The sequence below is a fragment of the Macrobrachium nipponense genome, chromosome 44, assembly GCF_015104395.2.
Source record: "Macrobrachium nipponense isolate FS-2020 chromosome 44, ASM1510439v2, whole genome shotgun sequence".
Classification (NCBI taxonomy): Eukaryota; Metazoa; Arthropoda; class Malacostraca; order Decapoda; family Palaemonidae; genus Macrobrachium; species Macrobrachium nipponense.
In genome coordinates, this window is record NC_087221.1 from 23235861 (window position 1) to 23258176 (window position 22316).

Here is a 22316-nt window from a genome sequence, read left to right on the forward strand (position 1 = left end):
AAACCACAACGAAAACTGATTAGTCTCTTAAAGGCATCATACCTACATCAATTTCCCAAGGCCTCACAAGAATAGAATATAAAACATGAAAGATATATACTACACACAGATACACTGACACTTGGTAGTATGTGGAACGATTATTTTAAATTGCGCACACGCACAACTACATAGGTGATGACGAACCAGCATTTCAGTGATGGTAAGATATTCATTAATATATCTTCACTAGTAAATTATGTTCTTGGTGAAACAGGAGCCAAAATTGCTGCAATATTTCCAAATAAACTTCACATCCAGTCATGCACGGCAAAACTATTAAGCAATTATCGTACAAACCAACAACATTCTAGCAAGAAGCCCATTGGACACTGCTAGAAGTGGTATACAATACGTACTGGGAATAACATTAAGGTATGATACACAAACAAAAATTGGGATGCTAACTGGGGGATCATTGAGCAGCTGAAGGTATGGCAATCAGTGATAGAAATTTTGTAATGTACGGAGAAAAACCAGAGTACCAAGATATTTTTATGCAATGAACCTAATGGGAATGAACCAGATGGGAATTTCCCGAGATACAAGAGTATAAAATAAATCCACCTTAAATCTACAGTAATACCTTGGGTTACGAATTTAATCCGTTCCAGAACCTGCTTCGTAACCTAAAAAATTCGTAACCCAAATGGATTTTCCCATAAGAATGTTATAAAAAGCAAATAATGCGTTCCACCCGACCATGAATAACCATTTCAATTCATATTTTTCCATTTATTTTTGTTCACTAAGGTTGAAAATTCGTGTAGGAATTACATAAAATTATAAAATTGAAGAATGAAATTAAATATAAACACTAGATTTAATATGCATGCACAGTAAAACCTGAACTTTACCTTTGGCGAGTGTGGCTGCTGGCTTGACGGAGACGGGAGGAGGGGAAGGGTGAGGAGGAGAGGGTTAGGGCTTGGGGGGGAAATCTCCCTCCGTGAACACTTCTGGAAGACTTTCTGGTTCTTTCTCTAGAGAGCACCGTTCACTATGATCACTAATTTTACGCTTACGCAACACTATGTTGTCTTTCACAATTTTGAAAAAATATTTTTCTATGAGCAAATTTTCTACATCGTCGAGAATATAAGGCCGTTGTTTCGTCAATACTGTGACACCTTTTGATGCTTTACTGGCTTTAATTTCTTCCTTTTTCTTCAAAATAGTGCAGATCGTTGATTGCGACCGCTTGAAGAATGCTGCAATGTCTTTCACGCACTCGCCTTTATCATGCATTTGGATAATTTCCTTCTTCATTTCGACTGTAATCATCTCCTTCTTTCTTATGCTTTCCTTCTTGCTGCTTGCCTTCGTCATCTTGGGAGCCATTGTCTTTAGTATTTGGGTAATAGTAATGTATAAGCACTATTACGGAAACACAACACGTGCGCAAATCACTAAGCAAATTTGAGAGCGTATCACGGACAGATGCGTTCAATCTTACCGCCAGCGAGATATTGAAAGAGTTATGGTTTAAAAAGGGTCAAGGGATGCGTAGGAGGAAGTCACGTGACCCTCGTTAAGTTTTGGCCGAAAAAATGCGTTCGCAGATCCCACGCTCATCCGATGTAAACAAAGCAGGCGTTAAGTTTTGGCCGAAAAAAATACGTTCGCAGATCCCACGCTCATCCGATGTAAACAAATCAGGCGGCCTCCCATGATGGAAATTCGCGCATTCGTATTCCAAGCGAAATTCGTATTCCAGAATGAGGTCGTCACTTCGTAAGTTAAAAAATTCGTATACTAATCGGTTCGTAACCCAAAGTATTACTGTAATTCCACATAGAGAGGTCTTATGCAGATTACGAAACATAAAGGACTTGACACAAGAAAAGAACTTCTAGCAAATTTAAGACAAAACATCAAGAGGAGGCACTGGATATTTTAAGTACAAACCTCCTAAGGAGGTACTGCATATTCCAAGTACTATATATAAACCTCCTGAGGAGTTTCTTTGGCACATTCGAGTTTTCTGTATGGTGTATAGTACTGTATGAGCCACGGCCCAGTAGTGGCCTGTCCTATAGCACTGCCAGAAGCATGATCATGGCTAACTTAACCTTAGATAAAATAAAATCTACTAAGAGCGCTGCAATTTGGTATTTGATGACTGGAGGGTGGGTGAGCAACTTATGTATCAATTTGCAACCCTCTAGCATCAGTAGTTTTTAAGATCTGAAGGCAGACAGAAAAGTGCAGACGGACAGACAAAACCATCTCAATAGTTTTCTTCAACAAAAAACTAAAAGAGTCATGATTGTTAACATTTACAAGTGAATCCCTTTACAGCACATTGCAATATGAATGTAAGACCAACCTATGTTGATCAGGATAGCAAAAGACAGCATCTACAAGACAGGCATAGAATATTTAAAATGGATACAGCTCTATCCCTGGCATGAGCAATACAATTGCCCTAAAGTATACATTTAAGATTTATTTTATATTTTACTAATAAAAGTACTTTACCTCAAGATATTAAACCTGAACTGATTACTATAGCCAGATGCAGTTCTAAAATACCAAAAATGAGTTTTCCCATTTTTGTATACAGTATTTCTAAGGTTACTTAGCTTTGGTTTTAATTTTCAAATTTTTATGAAAAATGGTGATATTTACACTACTGTAAACAGTTCACACCATACAGATGCTGCATTGAGAAAATAATTACCTTGCATTTGAATTCTGAAAGATTTCTATATGTATACACTCCTCCAGTATTCCAAAGTTGTGATAATTTCTCCCTGAATATTTCGAAAACACACAATCAATTTCTCGAAGTATGGTAATTGGATGAAGATAAAAGCCTCACAAGTCCTTATCCTTTGAACAACCCTCGCCTAAAGGTTTTCTCCCAAAATATGGACCTTAAGAGCACACACTGGACTGCACTAAGGGTACTTTGCAGCACCTCTACTACACTCAACAGGGGTGCTTTCTGTCTTTCATTTTTATCGTTGCCTTTTGTCTCTCCTGAATTATCAGTTCAACTTCATCTTGTTTGAGCTTTTACCCCTTGGATGAAATCCTTGAGTTGGCACTAATGAGAATCCAGAAGTGAGACTCAGTGGGTTATCTCATAAGTATTTGTAATAATCCCCAAAGCACTGCTGTGAAAGGTACTCCTAAAATACTTCAGATTTAAGAAAGGTACTTCACACACATCATCCTTAAACACATTCCTGTTTTTTTTTTTTTTTTTAACATATAAAGGTACCCCATGAAACACTGATGCCTTAGAAAAGCTCTTCAAATAAAATTTTGCTTTAATGATGATAATGGAGTGCTGGGTGATTATCTTATAGCATATCTTGTGGATTTTATAGTATATCTTGTGGAAATAGTACAGCTAACCTTGTATACTTTACCTTATACAGTAATGCTATAAGCCAGCATACTTTGGAATGAGTGAGTCAGGAAACTATCTGAAGTTAAATTTATTTAAAGAATAGCAGGGGTAAAGCAAGCAACTATCCCATTCTAGTAAAAATGACTATCTTAAACTTCAAAATCAGATATTTATAAATACTGTCCAAGCATTGTGTGCTAAATCTTAACAATTATGCATTTTTGCTAACAATTGCAAAAAAAATCCCTCTAGAAAGCATTGCTAATGCTATACGTACAAGCAAGCAAGTACAATATAAGTATGTCTACATTTTACTGCAGCTTTATTTTAAGGAAGCAACAAATTTGCTGAAAACCTTGTGTCTACTTAAAAAGAACACACTGGAAATCTGGTCCTCAAGAAGTATTCTTTACTATACAATGAGCTTCTAGGTAAAAGATTACGTATGTAGAAGTAGCACTCGTAATTTCTGATGAAGGTACTCACAACTTTAGGTATAAACATCAACTTGTAAGAATTTCCTGGCTCTGAGCCACAGCAACACTTCAGCTTGCCAAAGTACTTCAAATTATGTTGAGGTAATGTCACATTTGAAACCAAGTCACTTCCAGTGGTTGCATCATTCTGATTTACAACAGATCCCATCAAGCTTTGATTACCCAATGGCTTCCTCCTGTTATTTTTCTTCCAAAACTCACGTACCTTTTTCTTGGTGCAGTTCTTTTTTGAACTACATACTTGCTTGTTTTTCTTCCTTTTCACCTTCAAACACTATAAAAAAAATAAAATTCTTTATACTATAATTGGAGTTCTAAGTGTCAACCTCTTTCCTCTATCAATGGCTTTACATAATAACAGCAATATGCCCAAGAAACATAAGGACAAAATAAATCAAGATATGGTAGTTGTGGGATTACTACAATGAAGTATTAAGATTACTTCAGAAGCAAACAACAGTCACTCCATATACCACTTATGGAAGGCAATACAGCATCCACAAAGGAACAAATGTTTTTCTATACTTTATAGCCATAAAATGTTTAAATTCCATTACAGCAGTCAGCTTACCCAGGAAGAGCTAGTGGAAATTAACTGATCACAAGAGGCTTCCTCAACAGACATTAGTATGTACATACACCCAATACTAACTCTTCTATGGACACAAATGTTTTCACAGTAAAACAAGCTTTTTATGCAAGTCTATTAATCCTAAATAGCTTTTAATCCACAGACCCAGTCATACCAATCTGAAAGCTTATGAAATAAGAAAAGTTCCACTGTACATGTCCAGCTCACACTTAACTGTGCTGCATGGTGACACCTCTCATTCTTCTAAGCCAACCTCCATCTGGAAGAATGGAAGGAGGCCCAGAGGCCACCGAAGACTGCAATTTAAGAGGGAAGATGAAGCAGATGAGCCTCTGAAGAGAGGAGTTGACCCAGATACAAGAAGTCTAATCCTTGTAGTTGGTGGACAGTGGAGCCAAGGACAATTTGAAATCCAGTTGCTTCCAAAAGTAATAAATGCATTGGAAGACACGACCCCAAAATTAAAGATAAAAGGCAGGCACTTCAAGGAAAGCACAGCTCTCATGTGTTACATGGAAGAGAGATGAAGTCTTGATGGGAAAGGAGAAAAAGAGCAGGATCCCTTGACCATAGTGCAGAACCACTGTGATGACCAGATCTGATGGCAGACATCTGCAGTTTCTGCATCATAAGAGCAGAAAAAAATTATGCTATAGAAATCTCCCTATGTCAAACCCTTAATCTATAAGAATAGCAGTGAGCTCCTGGTAATGTGTAGCCGCAGGGAAGAAGAGGGCACTCTAACCTAAAGGTAACAATACAGTAAGTATATTCACATGTAAACTACATACTTTGAATACATACTGAATATGCATACTGAAGATTAAATGAAATTAATTATGGCAATATAACTTGGAAACACTGTAATCCCTGGAAAGCACAGTGAATGTCCTACACATACAAAGTCACACGAGGAAAGAGAAGTTTTGCTCCTCATGACATTGGAGAGTGAGCTAGGCATGCATGGTGGAACTTTCCTTCTTTCAGACTCCTACAAACTACTGCAGTGTGAATGCATCAATTCCACATGGGATAAAGGGTTATTATGATATATGGGTCCATATAACAGTCTTTTGCAAAGCTGCAAAGGAACATACAGTAAACACAGCATATTCAGTACTCAACAAAGATTACAATAACAGTCTGTAGTAAAAGTTTCAGCCTGAGTTTGAACTCTTTAATTTCTTTACGATCTCATGGATCTTGCCTAATAGTATTTTATGCAAGTCAGCAAATTTGAAGGGACAACTAACTTTAGCTAAATTGTGTGAAAGCACAAATCAATGGTAGCCATGAGTACTACTGAATATTAAGATTGATATTTCTTGGTTTTCCTATACAAAATTATATAGTACAAAGGGAAATAGAAAGTACTGTATTGGCCCGGTAATAGTACCAATAATAAATGTCTTCCCACTAAAATATTATGCAAATTTACTTCAGCCCACATTTAACAAACAATCTAGACAATATAGCAAATTCCAGTGTGTTCTATATCAGACTATCTGCCTAGCTTAAGCTTGTGTTAGTTTCATGTATTCTAATCACACTAGTGTCATGGTACCTGTACTCCATTAGCAGCTACTTAAATGATACACATACAGCACTTTCATTTCCATATAAATGAAACTTTCAGGATTCCATGCACACTTGTATTAGGTAAGTTAGCTATATAAACCATGCTTAAGTGTGTTATGATTCTTCTAGGAGAATCATCAATTATGAACATTTCTTTTTCAAAAAGTCAGTGACGGGGCAACATGATATCTGAGGTTCTTTAAATGATGGTGATCACAAAAAACTTCACCCTCATTATTCCTGCTTTCTCTCTGTAATTTTCTTGCTCATACCATACACACATGCCCTGTAGGAAAAGCAATCGGAAAGGCCTCAGGCCTAAGAGTTCAACGTGTGCACAATTAGTATTGTTTACTCAGGGTGACTTCTAGACTTATGGCTACCTTTAATAAATGATTTTGGGTTACTGCTTCATAATTTTCATGATAGCTTTTACGGTAGTTCACTTTTCATCTTTTTAGTTAAATTATGGGACATTTACTTTTTTTTTCCTATTAATTAGAATTTCACTGAAACCTAAAAACCCTCGAGTGCAGTATTGGAATTTGATTACGTAAATTTACAATCACATAAAATTAAAAAACTGAAGGCCATAAAGCAAGGTATAAAGAATATTGTAAAATTAAAAGCTGCAACACAAATAATATATTATACAGAAAAGCAAATGAAACCAACAAGTCTTAGAAAAAATCAAAATCTCAACTTACCGTCTTTTTATTATTCTCGAGGTTTGCCTGCATCACTTTTGCCATGTTGAGCATCATAGCACACGGAACTGCTGAATCTGTTGCACCAATGAATGTACCTTCACGGTCAATTTTGGAATCATAATGGCAGGCTAAGACTAAGTGTCGTGGGGCATGTGGATCCAAAGTTGCTATTACATTGGTAAAGGTTTTACGACCTACAGGGGTATTACTGTCAAATACATCTTCTTCCACAGTCCAACCAAGGCCTTTCATGGTATCAATAAGGTGCTGGAAAAATACAGTTTTGTCTAGAAAGAGCTCTGAGTACATGGAGTAACTAATCTCTCAGGAACCAAAACAAAAAGTGAGAGATTCATCAATAACCAAGCAGAACTAAAGTTAAAAAAATTGCCTATGAAATAAACTTCATTTGACAAAAACAATATAATCTTGTAACTTTCACAATATACTATAAAGCTCCTTAAACCTAAAAGTATATTCAAATGAAGGCATTAACATTTTTATACACATGGTTCCTTGTTAAGCTGAAAGTTACATGGATATCAAAGCCTGCACACAAGATAGGATACTTCTGGAACCTACCTGACCTAGGAAACCATATCCCCATTACTTCACGACAAACTGTAAATATCATTGACTTTGTAATGAAGTTTGCTTTACTTTAAGGCTCAAGTACAACAAAATAATTCTATTAAACCCACCATGGCTAAATATACATTGGAAAGAACTGATTTCATATAATTAAAGTGAATTAGCTTGCATTCTCTGCAATTAATTCATACAAAGCAAATACTACAGAAAGTCATTAATCAGGAAAGAAGAAAGTTTTGAAAAACATTATATGCCTCTAGCTACAAATAAAATTTTCTCATAGCAACAAATCAAGACAGTTGTCAAAGTGGCATGGCTCTTAACTCAAATAACCAGCAGCCAACAATTATATTTTCGTTAAGTTAATGATATCGCTTCTCTAGTATGTACACATAGTTATATTTTACATTATCTAAGAGGCCTTAATAAAGCCTATCACCTATCAAATCAATTTATGGGGAATTCTTCACTTGATTGTACTTGAAGCATCCAGCTCACTTTTTGTTTTTCTCAAAACCTATCAATATAAATACTGTATGTATTACATACCATACATGGAACAAACTTGGGAATAGATAATACAGGATACTGAATAAGAATTATTAAAAAAAAAAAAAAAAAAAACTGTGGAATTATGTTAGTCAGTACTATAGTAGTTAGGAAAAGTAAATTACTATAAATGTACTATACATAATAATCTTTCAAAGGAGCTAATGTACATTCATCTTATAGAGTCAATGTTTGTAAATTATTACAAAGTACTACAGGGATATTTAGGTAGTTCAGGTTTTACTAACATAACATACTATACAGTATACACATCCCTTTGACATGTTTAAATACAGGGAACCCTATGGAGTGGACAGCTATGTATAATGGAATCACCAGTAGTCTGTGTATATGAATCAAGCTATCACACAAACATTTGCAATAATTTAATATAGTACACAGTATAATGAGAAATTATCTAGTTCAAGTAAATAATGAATAAATTAATATTGTGTGGCTTGTAAACTACTCAACACACATACATCCCATACATACGGCAGCCATGTGATTTCTTCCTGTGGCCACAGGTGCATCGATATAGCTGCACAAGAACTGTTTAATCTTCACAATCGCTCCCGTGATCACTGTATGGACATAAACACAGTATTCAAGATTACTGTATACAATATACATCAACCGCGCATGTAATCATTCTTGCAGTCGTGCTCTACACCAACTTTTATAGACACACACACTCACACACAAACAAGCATGACATACATGACCACATCCTGAAATTTTTGTGTGGTTAGAAAAAAAGTCACTTACTTTGCGCACTTTCGCATGGTTTTCAGTGCCTACTACACGAGGAATCATTATAGGATCGAGCACTGCTTTGAAGTGGTTCATGTCACTCATCCCTGCTATAGCACGAAGTTCCTCATCGCTGAGACCGAGCCCTTGGTGCTCTTCCTGAAAGATAAAGATTAATCATGTAGCTCTGTTAATGCGTACAAGAGGCTGTTAAGGTATTTAAAATAAAACAACATGCTTACGCTAGAAACTCCCTCTGACGATCATTGAGGACAGGTAAAATTAGAGGGGAAGGTTACCGTGATACTGCAGGATGAGGCGTTGTATCCATGTACACAGCTTGCATATGGAACTATCTATGCGTACCCAGTACTGGGCAGGCCAAGCAGTATAGCTAAGTTTAGTAGACAGACCCATCTCTCTCTCTCTCTCTCTCTCTCTCTCTCTCTCTCTCTCAGCTCTTACTGGACTTTCCATCCATTGCATTTTTTTATAGGTCTTTCCATCATGGGACTAGCTTTATTGCCATCAAACTTTCACTATTAAAATTTCTTGTATGAGTGTAATTCACCTTATAATACACACACACACACACAGAGAGAGAGAGAGAGAGAGAGAGAGAGAGAGAGAGAGAGAGAGAGAGAGAGAGAGAGAATTGCCATAGCGGGCCTCTGGCAAGGTCCTCAATTCTAGATACCCAAGTTTACGACTGATGTACTTTCTTGCATATCATAGACAGTAGTACAGTACTAAGGTCATGGTCGAATACTCATGATAATCCACAGGTTCTTGTGCACCAACCAACCATATATCCATAGAAACTTAGCAAATTCAAGATAATGTTTAAATTGCGATTCAAGTTCTTGAAATCTATTTCCCTTTCAAAATCATAATCTAATTAGGCCTATACGCAATGTAAAGTATGCATTCTTTACATTTCAATCCCATTAGAAGTAAAACATAAAAACCTTTACTGTTCTTCTAAGGACCAACGTCGACTGCAGAGAACTGGCCTCTCGGAATTCAATGACTATCTCTGTTGACAAAAACTAGTTTTCCGACGGTAGAATAAAACAAAGAGGAGGAGGAAGTGGGGGTGGAGGGGGACGAGTACAGCTCCCTTGAAATCATAAACCACGCGGGGGGAGGGGGTGGAAGATATCTATTACAGAGGTATATATTGTCAACAGGGAAATGCAAGGGTCAAGTAACATTTTATAAAATTAAAATTAACGGTAAGATGATACTGACAAATCAATCAACAAAGATGATCAATCAAAATCATAATGAGAGAAAGGCAACACAATAAAGGGGAAAATTTGTATGTAAGAATCTGGACCGTGGTAATAAGATATGAAATACAAGGGGAAGATTTGTGTGGGTAACATAAACTGATACTGTGAATAGTGATATCTGCACAGAGCTCTGGAAGCGTCGTCTTCTGCCCGAGGCGGCATTTGTGGCGTAGCAAAGAGGAACCGGGTTAAACGTCCAAGGTCTAACCAATACTGAAGACCTTGATAAATCACCTTTTGGTTTCACGAAGAATGCGGCAAAAGGAATCTTAGTTTAAGGCTGACGATCACCGTTTGATGAATGCTATTGCAGTTCTCTACCTCTCGCCACTACCATATCGCTTTCTCTCTGATTGCGTTGATAAATTTGAAAAACTATCTTAAGGTACGAATTCTAGTACCAGTCACGGCACAAAATCGATTCAAGTAGCTACATTACTGCCAAGGATAAAATTTATAGTAAAATTCCTTTCAAACATCTGCAGAAACAATAATGAACCTAAAACAACTCGTAACTTTGTCAAATAGTCGCACAAAATCTAATATAAAGATCACAATGATACGGACATCTGGGTAAACAAGCATGCAAGAAAATGTTATATTTACAGTATTAAAACTGCAAGAGCACATTGGCACTTCAGATACACCAGGATAATTAGGTCACGTCAATTCAGAATGCTTACGTCACCATCATTTAAAGAGATGAAACTTTAACGTCCAAAAATGTCAAGGTATAACATTTTCTCCCATATTGCCAGTATTTATTTAGATTTTTTTTTTCTGCTGGATTACTTCTTACTATTTCAGTATCACCCTTAAATGATGAGACTCTGAAAAGCTGAAAAGGTGAATACACTTTTCACGTCAGTTAAATTTTACTTCACATTTATATTTTGCTGACGCAGTTAATCTCTATTCAAGCAATAAACTGACTACCATCTCTTAAACTTTTAACTATTCCGTCACACCATATTTTTATACTGTTTCTGCATCGCTATGAATACTAATATTGATACATCCAGGGCAGACCATAAAAACTGAAATACCATTATATATAAAAATATCTGTATATACTAGATGCCATTTCAAAGTAATGAGGACTGGTACGCACTGCAAAACCGGTCTCAGTTTTTTATAACCACACACGGAGAGAGAGAGAGAGAGAGAGAGAGAGAGAGAGAGAGAGAGAGAGAGAGAGGAGAGAGATGTGAGGATGACAGAGAGAGAGAGAGAGAGAGGAGAGAGAGAGAGAGAGAGATTCGAATATTCATAGCTAAAAGAACACACACAAACATAAAATTGTCGTCTCAGTCATTCAACATTACAAAGGCGCAGTCTTATGAACAAAACTGTGTGTAGTCAATACGGTAATACGTATTACTTTAAAAATATTACTAAATTCTTTTCCAACAATCTACAACGGCCACCAACAAATTCTAGACCTTTAGTTCTCATTCGCGATAACTGCGACGAACACTACGCTCACAAACCCTACGTTATTCAGAGTGGCTATACTGAGAAACGAAGTCTGCAATCGATGCCTCTTCCAAGAATGTGACAATAACTCTGATAGTTGATCGTAAACTAACTACGATTTGGCGACAGGGTGACTCCAAAACCCTCTTCTGAGAGAGAATTTCATGCGACGTAATTTCAATGTAAATGGATAAAGCTTCCTTCATTACATATCATATAATTGATAACCATTCAGTCAAGAATTATAAATTCCAAATACTTTATTTTGTATATCTCCAAATACTTTATTTGTATATCAGAAGTAAATTTTTGTTTATTTATTTTTTATTTACGACTGACCGCGTAGGCTGCTGGACTTGAATCACACCTCACAAAAGATTAATAACATGCTTACTACAACCTATACCAAACTTAATGCAACTTTAAAGCATGCTATGTTACAATCAACAAACGTTAAATCCTACATTTTGATTAGCATAAAGCAGATATAGAACAATTTCCCGTGCTTCACGAGACGAAAGACAGACATAAGATTATCCTCAAATGTTACTTCCTTCCCATAATACACATCTGGATATTTTTTCATAAAACGTTAAGCACTTGCTTGAGATTTGTTAAATAAAAAAAGCTTAAATATATATTTACGTTAACAAAGCCTTTAAAGTAAGTAAAATAAGGACTTGATACTGACTTTCTCATTAATATGAAAGGAAATGCAAGACTAAATCAATGACTGTGCTTCCTCAGATACATATAACGACTCTCTTGCGCACCGGATATCTTATCCTATCAGAAATAGGCCCCGAACAAATAACAATGACTCGGTTGCTTGGGATCAAGACCTCCCATGGGGGCAACGAGTTACGCGCCGCCAGAGTAAAGTAAGCGTGCCATGTTTCCCTCATGCGCCCCCGCGGTGTCAGTGACCTGAGATATGGCAATGTCATACGAGCTTTATTACCGCGGGTACCCCTCCCCCTCCCCCTAACAGGAGGACCCAACTCCCACTCTCTCTCTCTCTCTCTCTCTCTCTCTCTCTCTCTCTCTCTCTCTCTCTCAATAAAGGCGATCCTCATCTCCTAGGAAAAAACGATGGAATTAAAAATTAGCGAAGGGTTAAACTCAAATAACAAAACTTATCGACTGCAAAATTAACTGGTATCTTACCATAATTACACTGCATTCCTATAAAAGAAAATACATTCCATTTGCAAAATGAAACATAATCTTCTTTCCTCCATTACAGGCCAACAAAGCCAGCCAAGGACAACCAGACTCGGTCTAAAAATACACTTCCAGCGCAACTTTCCCTTTTTTTTCCCAAAGAAAACCTGAGAACCAGAACTGCCCACGTACTGACGTCATTAACTCGCAGCACGCCCACGTGAAGGCGTCATTAAGACCGAACCTCCTTTTTCTTGCGCGGGACGCTCGATAAGTACAGTACTTACCAATATTAATCTTCTCTCTCTCTCTCTCTCTCTCTCTCTCTCTCTATGTTTGTAAGAAGTAGATATCTTTCTCGTTAAAGAATAGTTCCCAAGCCGAAGGAAACGTGTTTTTAAGATTTTCCTTTCGTTTCAGTGAATTAATGCAAAACTGTGCGCGCGCATGTGTGTAAAGAGAGAGAGAGAGAGAGAGAGAGAGAGAGAGAGAGAGAGAGAGAGAGCATCGGTGCCACCTATATTACCGCAATATAAACTACTTGGCATTTTTCCAATCGCACCAATGACCAGAAAATCGATAGACATGTAATCAGTCGCGCCAGTAAATGGCGAAGAGCAATCCTCAGGGAAATGGATCACAATGAGACCCAGACATTAACTGTGGACGTTACTGAAACTTATAACTTTCATTACAAAAATGAGAAGGCCAATTTTAAGACCAATACATAGGTCACAAGGAGACAGGCAAACCACTGACTGACTACCTTTGTACGTCACTGGAATGGCTCGTTACTTTCTAATAATGATCGGGCCAATGGTTATTGGGCAGAGAGCGAGACACTGACTCTCGTTAACGACCTCCCATACAGCCACTCTCCTTTTGGGTAAAAAGCGAAAGTGGGCAATTCAAGTCAGACGATGATTTTTCCTCATGGAGGAAATGAGGAAAACTCGTTGCCAGACCTCCTTAATTGTCCAAAACGGGGCGAAACATTCCATGAATGGTGCCAGAATGAGGAAGGTGCAAAAACTCTGAAAATTGAAACAGCGGTTCAACCGTGGAAATAAAAAGTGAACCGGTACACTGACCAACCTAATGGACCAAATGAGTGCCGACAGGAAGGTATCCAAAAATAAACTTGGATAATGAGGATGATGATAATGAGCAAACAAAATGACTCCGTGCTCGCTCCTCCGTCCATTTACGTAACTTGTGCAGTGAATCTATTGGCTATATTTACTCACTGGTTACCGAACAATACGAACCTCGTTTGAGCAAACCAGACAGAGGGCGCCACGAGCACATCACCACAAAGCTTTGTAGTCTGCGTCCTTCGATAAATGATTACGAGGTTGTCACTAAGACATTAATTACCCTACACAATCTAATCTCTCCGAAGGACCTGGATATAAAGATGGGGTTTTAAATCAAGCAACTGTGCATAAATAATCTTGAATTAAATTGGATAACAAGAGGTCCACGAAATCAGTAATTAAACAAATGATACAGTTCTGACACTGGCGAACATCTCCCCCACATTTACCCCCGGGCCCCCCCCCCCCCCCCCCCCCCCCCTCTCTTTCTCTCTCAAAATTCTAAAGTTTTCACATGACTAAGAACTTTGGAACAAGAGGTTTGGCTCAGAAGCAGCAGGGAATTGTTAGAATCTCTGAAAAAATCCACCACTACAACCAAAAATGCAGAACACATTTCACATTTAAAGTGTTAAAACATCAAAGATTTCCAATAAAACCCAACAATAACCATAATTCCCGTAGGATTCCTTGCAGTTTGGTTTCGAAAGAGAAAACGCACGCAACTACTGGCCATGATACAGCAGATTCACACAAGAACAGATGAAACCGCTTGAGACAAAGTTATTAGGACGCGAAGAACGCATTTCTTCACTCGCATTTCCTGAAGATTCTCTTGGTAACATATCCAAAAGATCACAAATAGGCTATTGCATTTGAAGTCCTACTGCAATACAGTCCTTCAACCATTATTATTAGAATGGATTTTCTACAAGTTATATATAGTTTCTCTAAACATCTGGGAAGTGAAGAGTCTGCAGTCAAGACGAGATAATGGTGACATCGCATGTATTAACCTACATTTTTTTGAGGTAGGGGTGAGTTTGGGGCCGGAAAGGTATAGAAAGTAGCACAGAATTACCGGTGAAGAGGAAAAGCTCCAAGTAACTTCAACCATCCGCAACAGTGGAAAGCTCATTCAGAGATGCCTATAAGAACTCTTGCATGCTAGCGAACAAAATCGTGCACTCCGCATAAATTATGTCAGGAAACACTCACAACCTATAAAAAGCTTACGGAAAAACGACAGATCTAATTGGCGGTTCACACATTTTTTCAATGAGATGTGGTGGAGCGCACGAAAGAGGACGGGGGTAGTTCCATCACTGCACTGTAGGCATACCATAAGGTTCTTTGCAACGTGCCTTCGGCCCCTAGCTGCAACCCTTTTAGATCCTTTTACCGTACCTCCTTTCATATTCTCTATCTTCCATCTTACTTTCCACCCCCTCCAAACAATAGATTCATAGGGCAACTGAGGTTTTTCTCCTATTACACCTTTTAAAACATTTTACTGTCAATTTCCCTTTCAGAGCTTATGACCTTTTAGGTCCCAGTGCTTGACCTTTGGCCTAAATTCCATATTCAGTTCAGTTTAGATAATTAGAAGAGGACACATTGGCTCTGTACCTACGGTACCGACTACGAGTGAGTTGCGCAAGGCGGACTGTGTGCAGTAGCCAGCAATCGGATATCGTTATGAAAACGTAAAGGACAAACACACGGAGAGTTTATGTCCCCTGTCTTCATTAACACCATAACCATAAACATTTTCTAATTCCTGTTCTTGTTAACAGGGATACAGCTGTCTGGTGATGTGTGAGGTTTTAGCCTGGGGAAATAAACTATAAAAATAACCCATAAAGCCTATCATCGACAGTGGAGTTCACACAGACTAGACTTGGTGGGAAGGGAAACACATGGAGACACAGTACGATATTCTGTAACCGAAAACCTGAACAAATAACTAGTGCCCCATTCACTACAGAACACCTGATAACCCTGGCTAGTCCCTGTAACGGTTAACTACGCTCTACATCATTGCAGCTAGGCGTCATTAGTAAAAGGCTCCCAATATTGCCACTGACATTTTAATAAGAGCTCGTTCCCAGCAATGGTGGATGGCCCGCTTCAAGTTCGTTACACTTGCATCGTGCGTCCAAAAGCAACTTAGGATTAATAATATTCAGTACATAAATGATTAACTCCCAAGGCCAACTTCCTTCATCCATTAACGAAGTCCTTCATACACCTCATTATCAAAACCCTTTTCAATTTTTCTTAGCTGCCATAAATGCAAATACCGTATAAAGCGATATGGCATACCTTAGCAATGGGCGAGGTAACTGGACCCATCTGAAAAATGACTTCCCGGATGAAGATAACTCCACACTTGCAGACGAGGAGGCTAAAATGACTATAAACCACTTGTGACATCTGAATGATTACGTAGCTTGCCCTCTCTCCCTCTCCTCATTTCGACTACTTCCATGGATGGCATACGTAAATCCCTACGTTCATATATAAGCTTAAGCTAGGACATACTACAACATAATATGGACCCAAGAACGAAAAAATTATTGATAGAAAAGTGGAGAGTAATTTCCTATTTAAGTAAAAGGTTTTAAAAGTTTCTATTGCTCTCGATTTAACTTTATCATGTTTTTAGATCTTGTGCAATCAGTTGTATACATTTTTTGGAGGTAAGCACAGTAGGTACAGAACTCCAAGCCAGGTGCGCCACAGTCAAGGACAAACAGGTATAACTGAACACAGGAAGTAAGTCCACACGGTGGCGTAACCGAGAGAGAGAGAGAGAGAGAGAGAGAGAGAGAGAGAGAGACGAGAGAGGAGAAGGAGAGAGGAGAGAGAGAGAGAGAGAGAGAGAGAGAATGCCAATAAAACATTCCTTATTGTTAATGCAACGTCCTGTAATAATCTTAATAGCTATGAATAAGCATTTATACATTATAGATTGCTCACCATCTTCAAGGACATTCGCTGATCAGCTGTGTAGTTTACTACAACCATATTGGTATGTTATGCGACGAATTCGTGAGTTGTAAAGTGGTATTTCTTATAGCTTTAAACCCAATCAATTACCTTCCATATACTCTATCAATTTCCGTGAGTTAAATCTAAAAAAATATAAGCTATCTCTACGCATTCTAAATTAACATTCGAATAACTTGACTCTGGGCATATGCAATATACTTCACGGTAATCAAACCAACAATAAGTTCGGGCAAACAGCTGTAAGAAAATTATGCAAATCGGTGAAATTATCGATGATGATGATGAAAGACTGGTTAAAATACCTTCTAATAGCTCGCCAAAATCAAAATAAATTTCAAATTGACATGCCTGTATCTGACATGAGAATTTTATAACATATAGGTCACCACGAAATGTGTTAGGGTTTATAAATAAATGAACACTAGAAACAACAATGCAAACCTACTTAATTTCTCCACCACCCCACAAACCAAAGCTGGTAACTAAAACACGCAAAGCTCGTTAACTTGACCACCTACACACTGTACTAAACCTCTGGCTTACGGACGTCATAATAAAATTACTTTTTGCTTAGAAATCTCAACGTTACTTCCGAAAAATGAAAGAGAAGAAGTAATTGTTTAAAAGTTGTAACGCAAAGCTTCCAATATCATGGAATAATATTGGCAATTCCAGAACTGAAATTAAATGATTTAGTTGTCGATATGGATAAACTTAAGAACAATTCCACGCTCTAAACTAAATAAGACAGATACAAGATCAGGACAGCGAATTTCAAGAATACTTAATAAACTGACGACAGTAGCTTAAAAGCTTTAAGTTTAAGTCGCCCCCCCCCCCCCCCCCCCACCCCCCCCACCCACCCCCCAGGTTACAGGTGCGAGTAAACTGGTAGTTTAAAGGAAGTCTCCATATTTACTTGCACACGTGGAACTTAGGAACTTATAACGTAATAAACTACCAGAACAGCTGTGGAAATGTTTCACATCATTTTTGTTGTAATTTAAAAGTGATAACGTGTTTTATACAGGAATGATTAAAATTTCATAAAAAAACTTTTAAAATTGTATTAAGGCATGTTCCTGTTTTTTCAGAAACTATTTCATAAAAATCTCGTCCTGTATATAGTAACTATTTGTCGTATTATTATTATTATTACTATTATTTTCAAATATAATAATAGTAATATAATATTACTATATTATATTTGAAAATTAAAATTATTCTAAATCAACTGCCTTGATATCAACTTCAGTTCTACAAATATACGTTATATAAGTTTACCTAAAATACACACACAGACACACACACAGCGGAAATCCGGAGGTGACAGAGCAAATTCACCCGTCCGCTTCTGTCAATTTCGCACTGCCGTGACCAACAGCCGTCACCATTTGTCACACGATTCCAACAAACTATAAATAAGCATAACTGTGACAAAATGACCGGTAAATACTATGAAACATGGGGGAATAATTCTAACTCTCGTGAAAAAAAGGAGGTTAATATCATCGAGAAGTTTCTCCCTTCCTTCCTAAAGCAATCTGACATTATCGTTTCACGCAACTACTGACACGTCCTGCTTCAAAATATATATAAATTTAGTGTCCGACACCTGGTTCCTGACGTTTTAAACACCCTGTATTTAACTAACTTGTTCCTGACTTCGAACAACCTAGATTTAGAAGACGATTGTTACCGGATTTTTTTTTTTAAATCAGAGACCAACCGAATGGCAAACCCAATGCCCGAGACTTGACCGGATCTGAAGAAAATAAACTTCGGGCTTAACCCTCAAGGAAACGATATCAACTAAGAATTCAAACACTTATGCTGTAAGAATGAAATAGTTCTGCTTCTGCCGAGAATTGCACGATCTTAATTCTTTATATTACATAGCCAGGCATTTCAACGTCTTAAATCTTAACATCACGTAATGATTATTTACTCTAGACACGATTGTACACGATCTAATCTGTTTAAAAGGAACGAATTCTACATTTGCATGCACTTTGCATCAAGATAGATACACCCAGAATACATAAACAGTATTCTGACTGCTTCTGTAGTATACATACCCTACTTTTCTAAACGTCTATTTTTTGCGTTCATTTTCATATGACCATCCATTCATTTGATTTAAAAGAGCATTTTATATCTTTTGCCTCCCTGACCTTTCTCTTATTAATAACGTGATGACGAGGATGCTAAAAGCACAGGCACAGAGAAAATAGCAATGGTTAATAAATGATGTCCGTAAATGGCTATTGGGTCACAGAGGCCGAATCTATTAGCTTTCATTACCTTCTTATACACGAGGAAATGCTTTCTCTACCGTTAGGTATTACAAAAAGCAACCTTATCTTTAGGTTAAATACTGTACTACAACTAATTTCGTTTTTTTTATATATAAAACACGATTTGAATGGACTGACACTTGAATTATGAACATGTGTTGACGCATTTAAATAAACCGTAAGGCTGCCAAAACCCACAATGACAACAATGAAATCTAATCATGTAATAAGAGAACCCAACCTATGGTGTGCTTCAAACAATAGAACGGCGTGCTGGACGTGACTGTACTACAGTGTGGTTGGATGAATGAGAGAGAGAGAGAGAGAGAGAGAGAAAGTATGTCAGAAACACTTGTATGCTTGGAAACATCTGACGTAAATGTGAAATGTCACTGAACATGTAGGGCTAAATACTTTCTCCAGATATCGGTGCAAGTCTCAAGTCACTCTCATGTTGAAGAAATGTCACGATTTACAATACAACGACCTACGTCGATATAAGGTTACACCGCAATGAAATATTAATCGACTGACAGGAATGGCTACACATTACAATGGCCAGCCAATGCCAGTGAGCTGATATTACTATTCCAGCACACGAGAGAGAGAGAGAGAGAGAGAGAGAGAGAGAGAGAGAGAGAGAGAGAGAGAGAGAGAGAGAGATTGCAATATGAAGATGATGTCATTCCAGCTTAGACAAGCATCTCGCTCTTCTCAATAGAGAGAGAGAGAGAGAGAGAGAGAGAGAGAGAGAGAGAGAGAGAGAGAGAGAGAGAGAGAGAGTGTTCAAGGCCATGTAAAAAGTACAAAAGAAAAGACATTAGTACATGTACATTTATTTGTTAAAAATTAGAGCCAAAGACCTTTGTCAGTTTTACCATCCAATTCATGCAACCATGATATATACTTTCGTCTGGAGAGCGAGACTTGGGGGATATTCACCTCCACTTTCTCATCGTCAAGTTTCAGAAGACGTCAAAACTATGAAGCTATTCCGATGTATTCTCGGAAACACGGCGCTAGGATCGTTACCTGCTTCTCTCTCTCTCTCTCTCTCAAGATTTTCATACGCAAGTGCAAACATATACAGATACTCCAGACCACAACAGACCATATTCATTTACAAAACCATTGATAAATTTCATTTAATTCATCTTGACATTATCCCATATAGGGGAGAGGTGGGAGGAGGCCACGCATTGGAAATCCCTTTTTCGCGCGATATTTCCGACTACATATAACGGATCCACCAGCAACGACTAGGCGAGTTGGAAAAGAAAGCTTTTGAAGGCAATCTGGTCATGTACTCGCTCCTCGCTGGTTGTCGTAGCTACTACTGTATTTCAGATACTGCAAAACGTCTTACACTGTGACTGTCGTCTCACTGCAATTCTCTCTTTTATAGAAACTGGCCTTGGTCTTGAGTTTTTTTTTTTTTTTTATTCTTAAATTTTTTTTAGATATCGATATGAACGAACATTTTAAAATTGCTGAGGGAATTCTGGCTAAATTACCCTGTATGTTTTACAGATATTCACTTCAAGGTGAACGCAAGCTCGACTTTGGCAGAAATGTACGATTATCCTGACAGTTCAAGTAATATTTTTTTGAGGAAAGAAGGGAGTTGAGAGGGGATGAGTTTCAGTGATCAGTAACAAGGGACTTTGTTTATAGAGCTTCAACTCCCTTTATGGTCCTATTGTATTGCAAGGTTAGAAGTTCCATCTTTAATATTATCGAAACTTTGAAGAACACTAAACTATCATAATGCCAACAAGACCCATATAGTTGTTCACAAATTGCAAAGTTATGATAAAAATTCTCTCCAGTTTGACGGTGAAGTACAATACTATTCATAACCATGAGAGGTTGAAATTTCACCTTTAAAAGATGCAGATGAATTAAATATAAGACGCCTCTGGAACTACGAAGGTTTGATCCAAACTCACACTGCCCTAGTCACACACACACACAAACACAAACGGAATACTCAACATTAGATACCTAGTTATTTTATGCCATTAACAAATACTAGCCAATGAATACTATATTCTTACTTCAAACAGGCTTATCTTCACCAAGGCAAAAAAGAATTACAGAAAATACAGGCGTGTCAAATTCAGAGATGGGGGGGAGGGAATTATAAGAATGAAGGAAGACTTAGGAAATTTGCTATATCAGAAAGTTTTACCTGGATAGTGTCCTGCAATCAAAAACTAAAGTCTGCATAAAATCCTCTCCTGATAAATTCTGAGAGAGAGAGAGAATTTCTTGTTATAATCTAGGAACCTGTCATGCTAACAATTTAGGTTATTTCTTGAACAAGTGTTTAAACTAAAAACAAGAAAAAACTTTATATGTATTATACCTAAAACCAAGCTAAACCTTAGCAGAAATAGCAAAGCCAAGTCAAGATGACTGAAAGCCCCATACGGCACTAGAATACCTACCTACACAAGAGAAATGTGTCGTCTAGACAAAAATTCCAGCATTTTGAAGGCAAACTTGAGAGCTTCACTTTTCCTATTTCTATAACTTACTGTTACTACAGTGTACTACTAAAGATATAAATGGGCATAATATACAAAAGGACATAATGTACGATACAATTAGGTACCTAATCGATGACCCGGGAAGGTATTTAGTGTTTCACTTCCCTGTCTACAAGCTCATTACAGTGTGCTGAATTAAACTTTGTATCTTACTGCCTATATGCAGTGTGACAATACTATGCTGATGGTATTAAAAAAAAAAAAAAAAAGGCTACTGAAAAGGAGGTTAATAGAAACACTATAGTACTATATGAACTATCCTACATAACCTCTTAGTCTGCTTTCAAGGAAAGCTGCATATCATCAAAGACCTACTATTGACTGGCATATTCTAAAACCATTTCCCACAGTAAAAACTATACTAGTCATTCATACAAAATATGAGCTACCACTCTACAACACACACAGGTATCAGTGGGTTTTATTTCAGCCATGTTGATACTGATGGCATCAGTAAGTAGCTTCAGGTTCCCAAGTAAAGATCATGTCACTAACATCTGAAGAAACCTCAAGCAACACATTATTCAGAATGATAAAAATCCTAAATTCTCGAGGTATCAGTGTGAGCCAAAACAAAAATAAATGCAGTGGATAACACATCCCATTAGTAAGCATAGTCATTAAAGTTAATATATGAAACAAATTACATTATGGTAAATCATACATTAAACACAGCGCAATGGCTACTGTACACTATACTTCCTGTATTACCGAGTGTATTCAATACAGTTAACATGAAAATAATGTTAT

General features: G+C 37.4%; 1 protein-coding gene across 2 annotated transcripts in view; it reads right to left on the reverse strand.

The window, feature by feature from the left end:
- LOC135204099 (glutaminyl-peptide cyclotransferase-like) overlaps positions 1-22316 on the reverse strand; it is a 33524-nt gene that overhangs the window by 4991 nt on the left and 6217 nt on the right. Inside the window, exons 2-4 of one of the 2 annotated variants that reach the window (XM_064234104.1) lie at positions 8686-8829; positions 6775-7044; positions 3887-4171 (exon numbers count right to left, since the gene is read on the reverse strand). In XM_064234104.1, the coding sequence (XP_064090174.1) occupies positions 3887-4171; positions 6775-7044; positions 8686-8829 (699 nt within the window). The remainder of the gene's footprint in view (positions 1-3886; positions 4172-6774; positions 7045-8685; positions 8830-22316) is intronic. The other variant, XM_064234105.1, reaches the window with a different exon arrangement.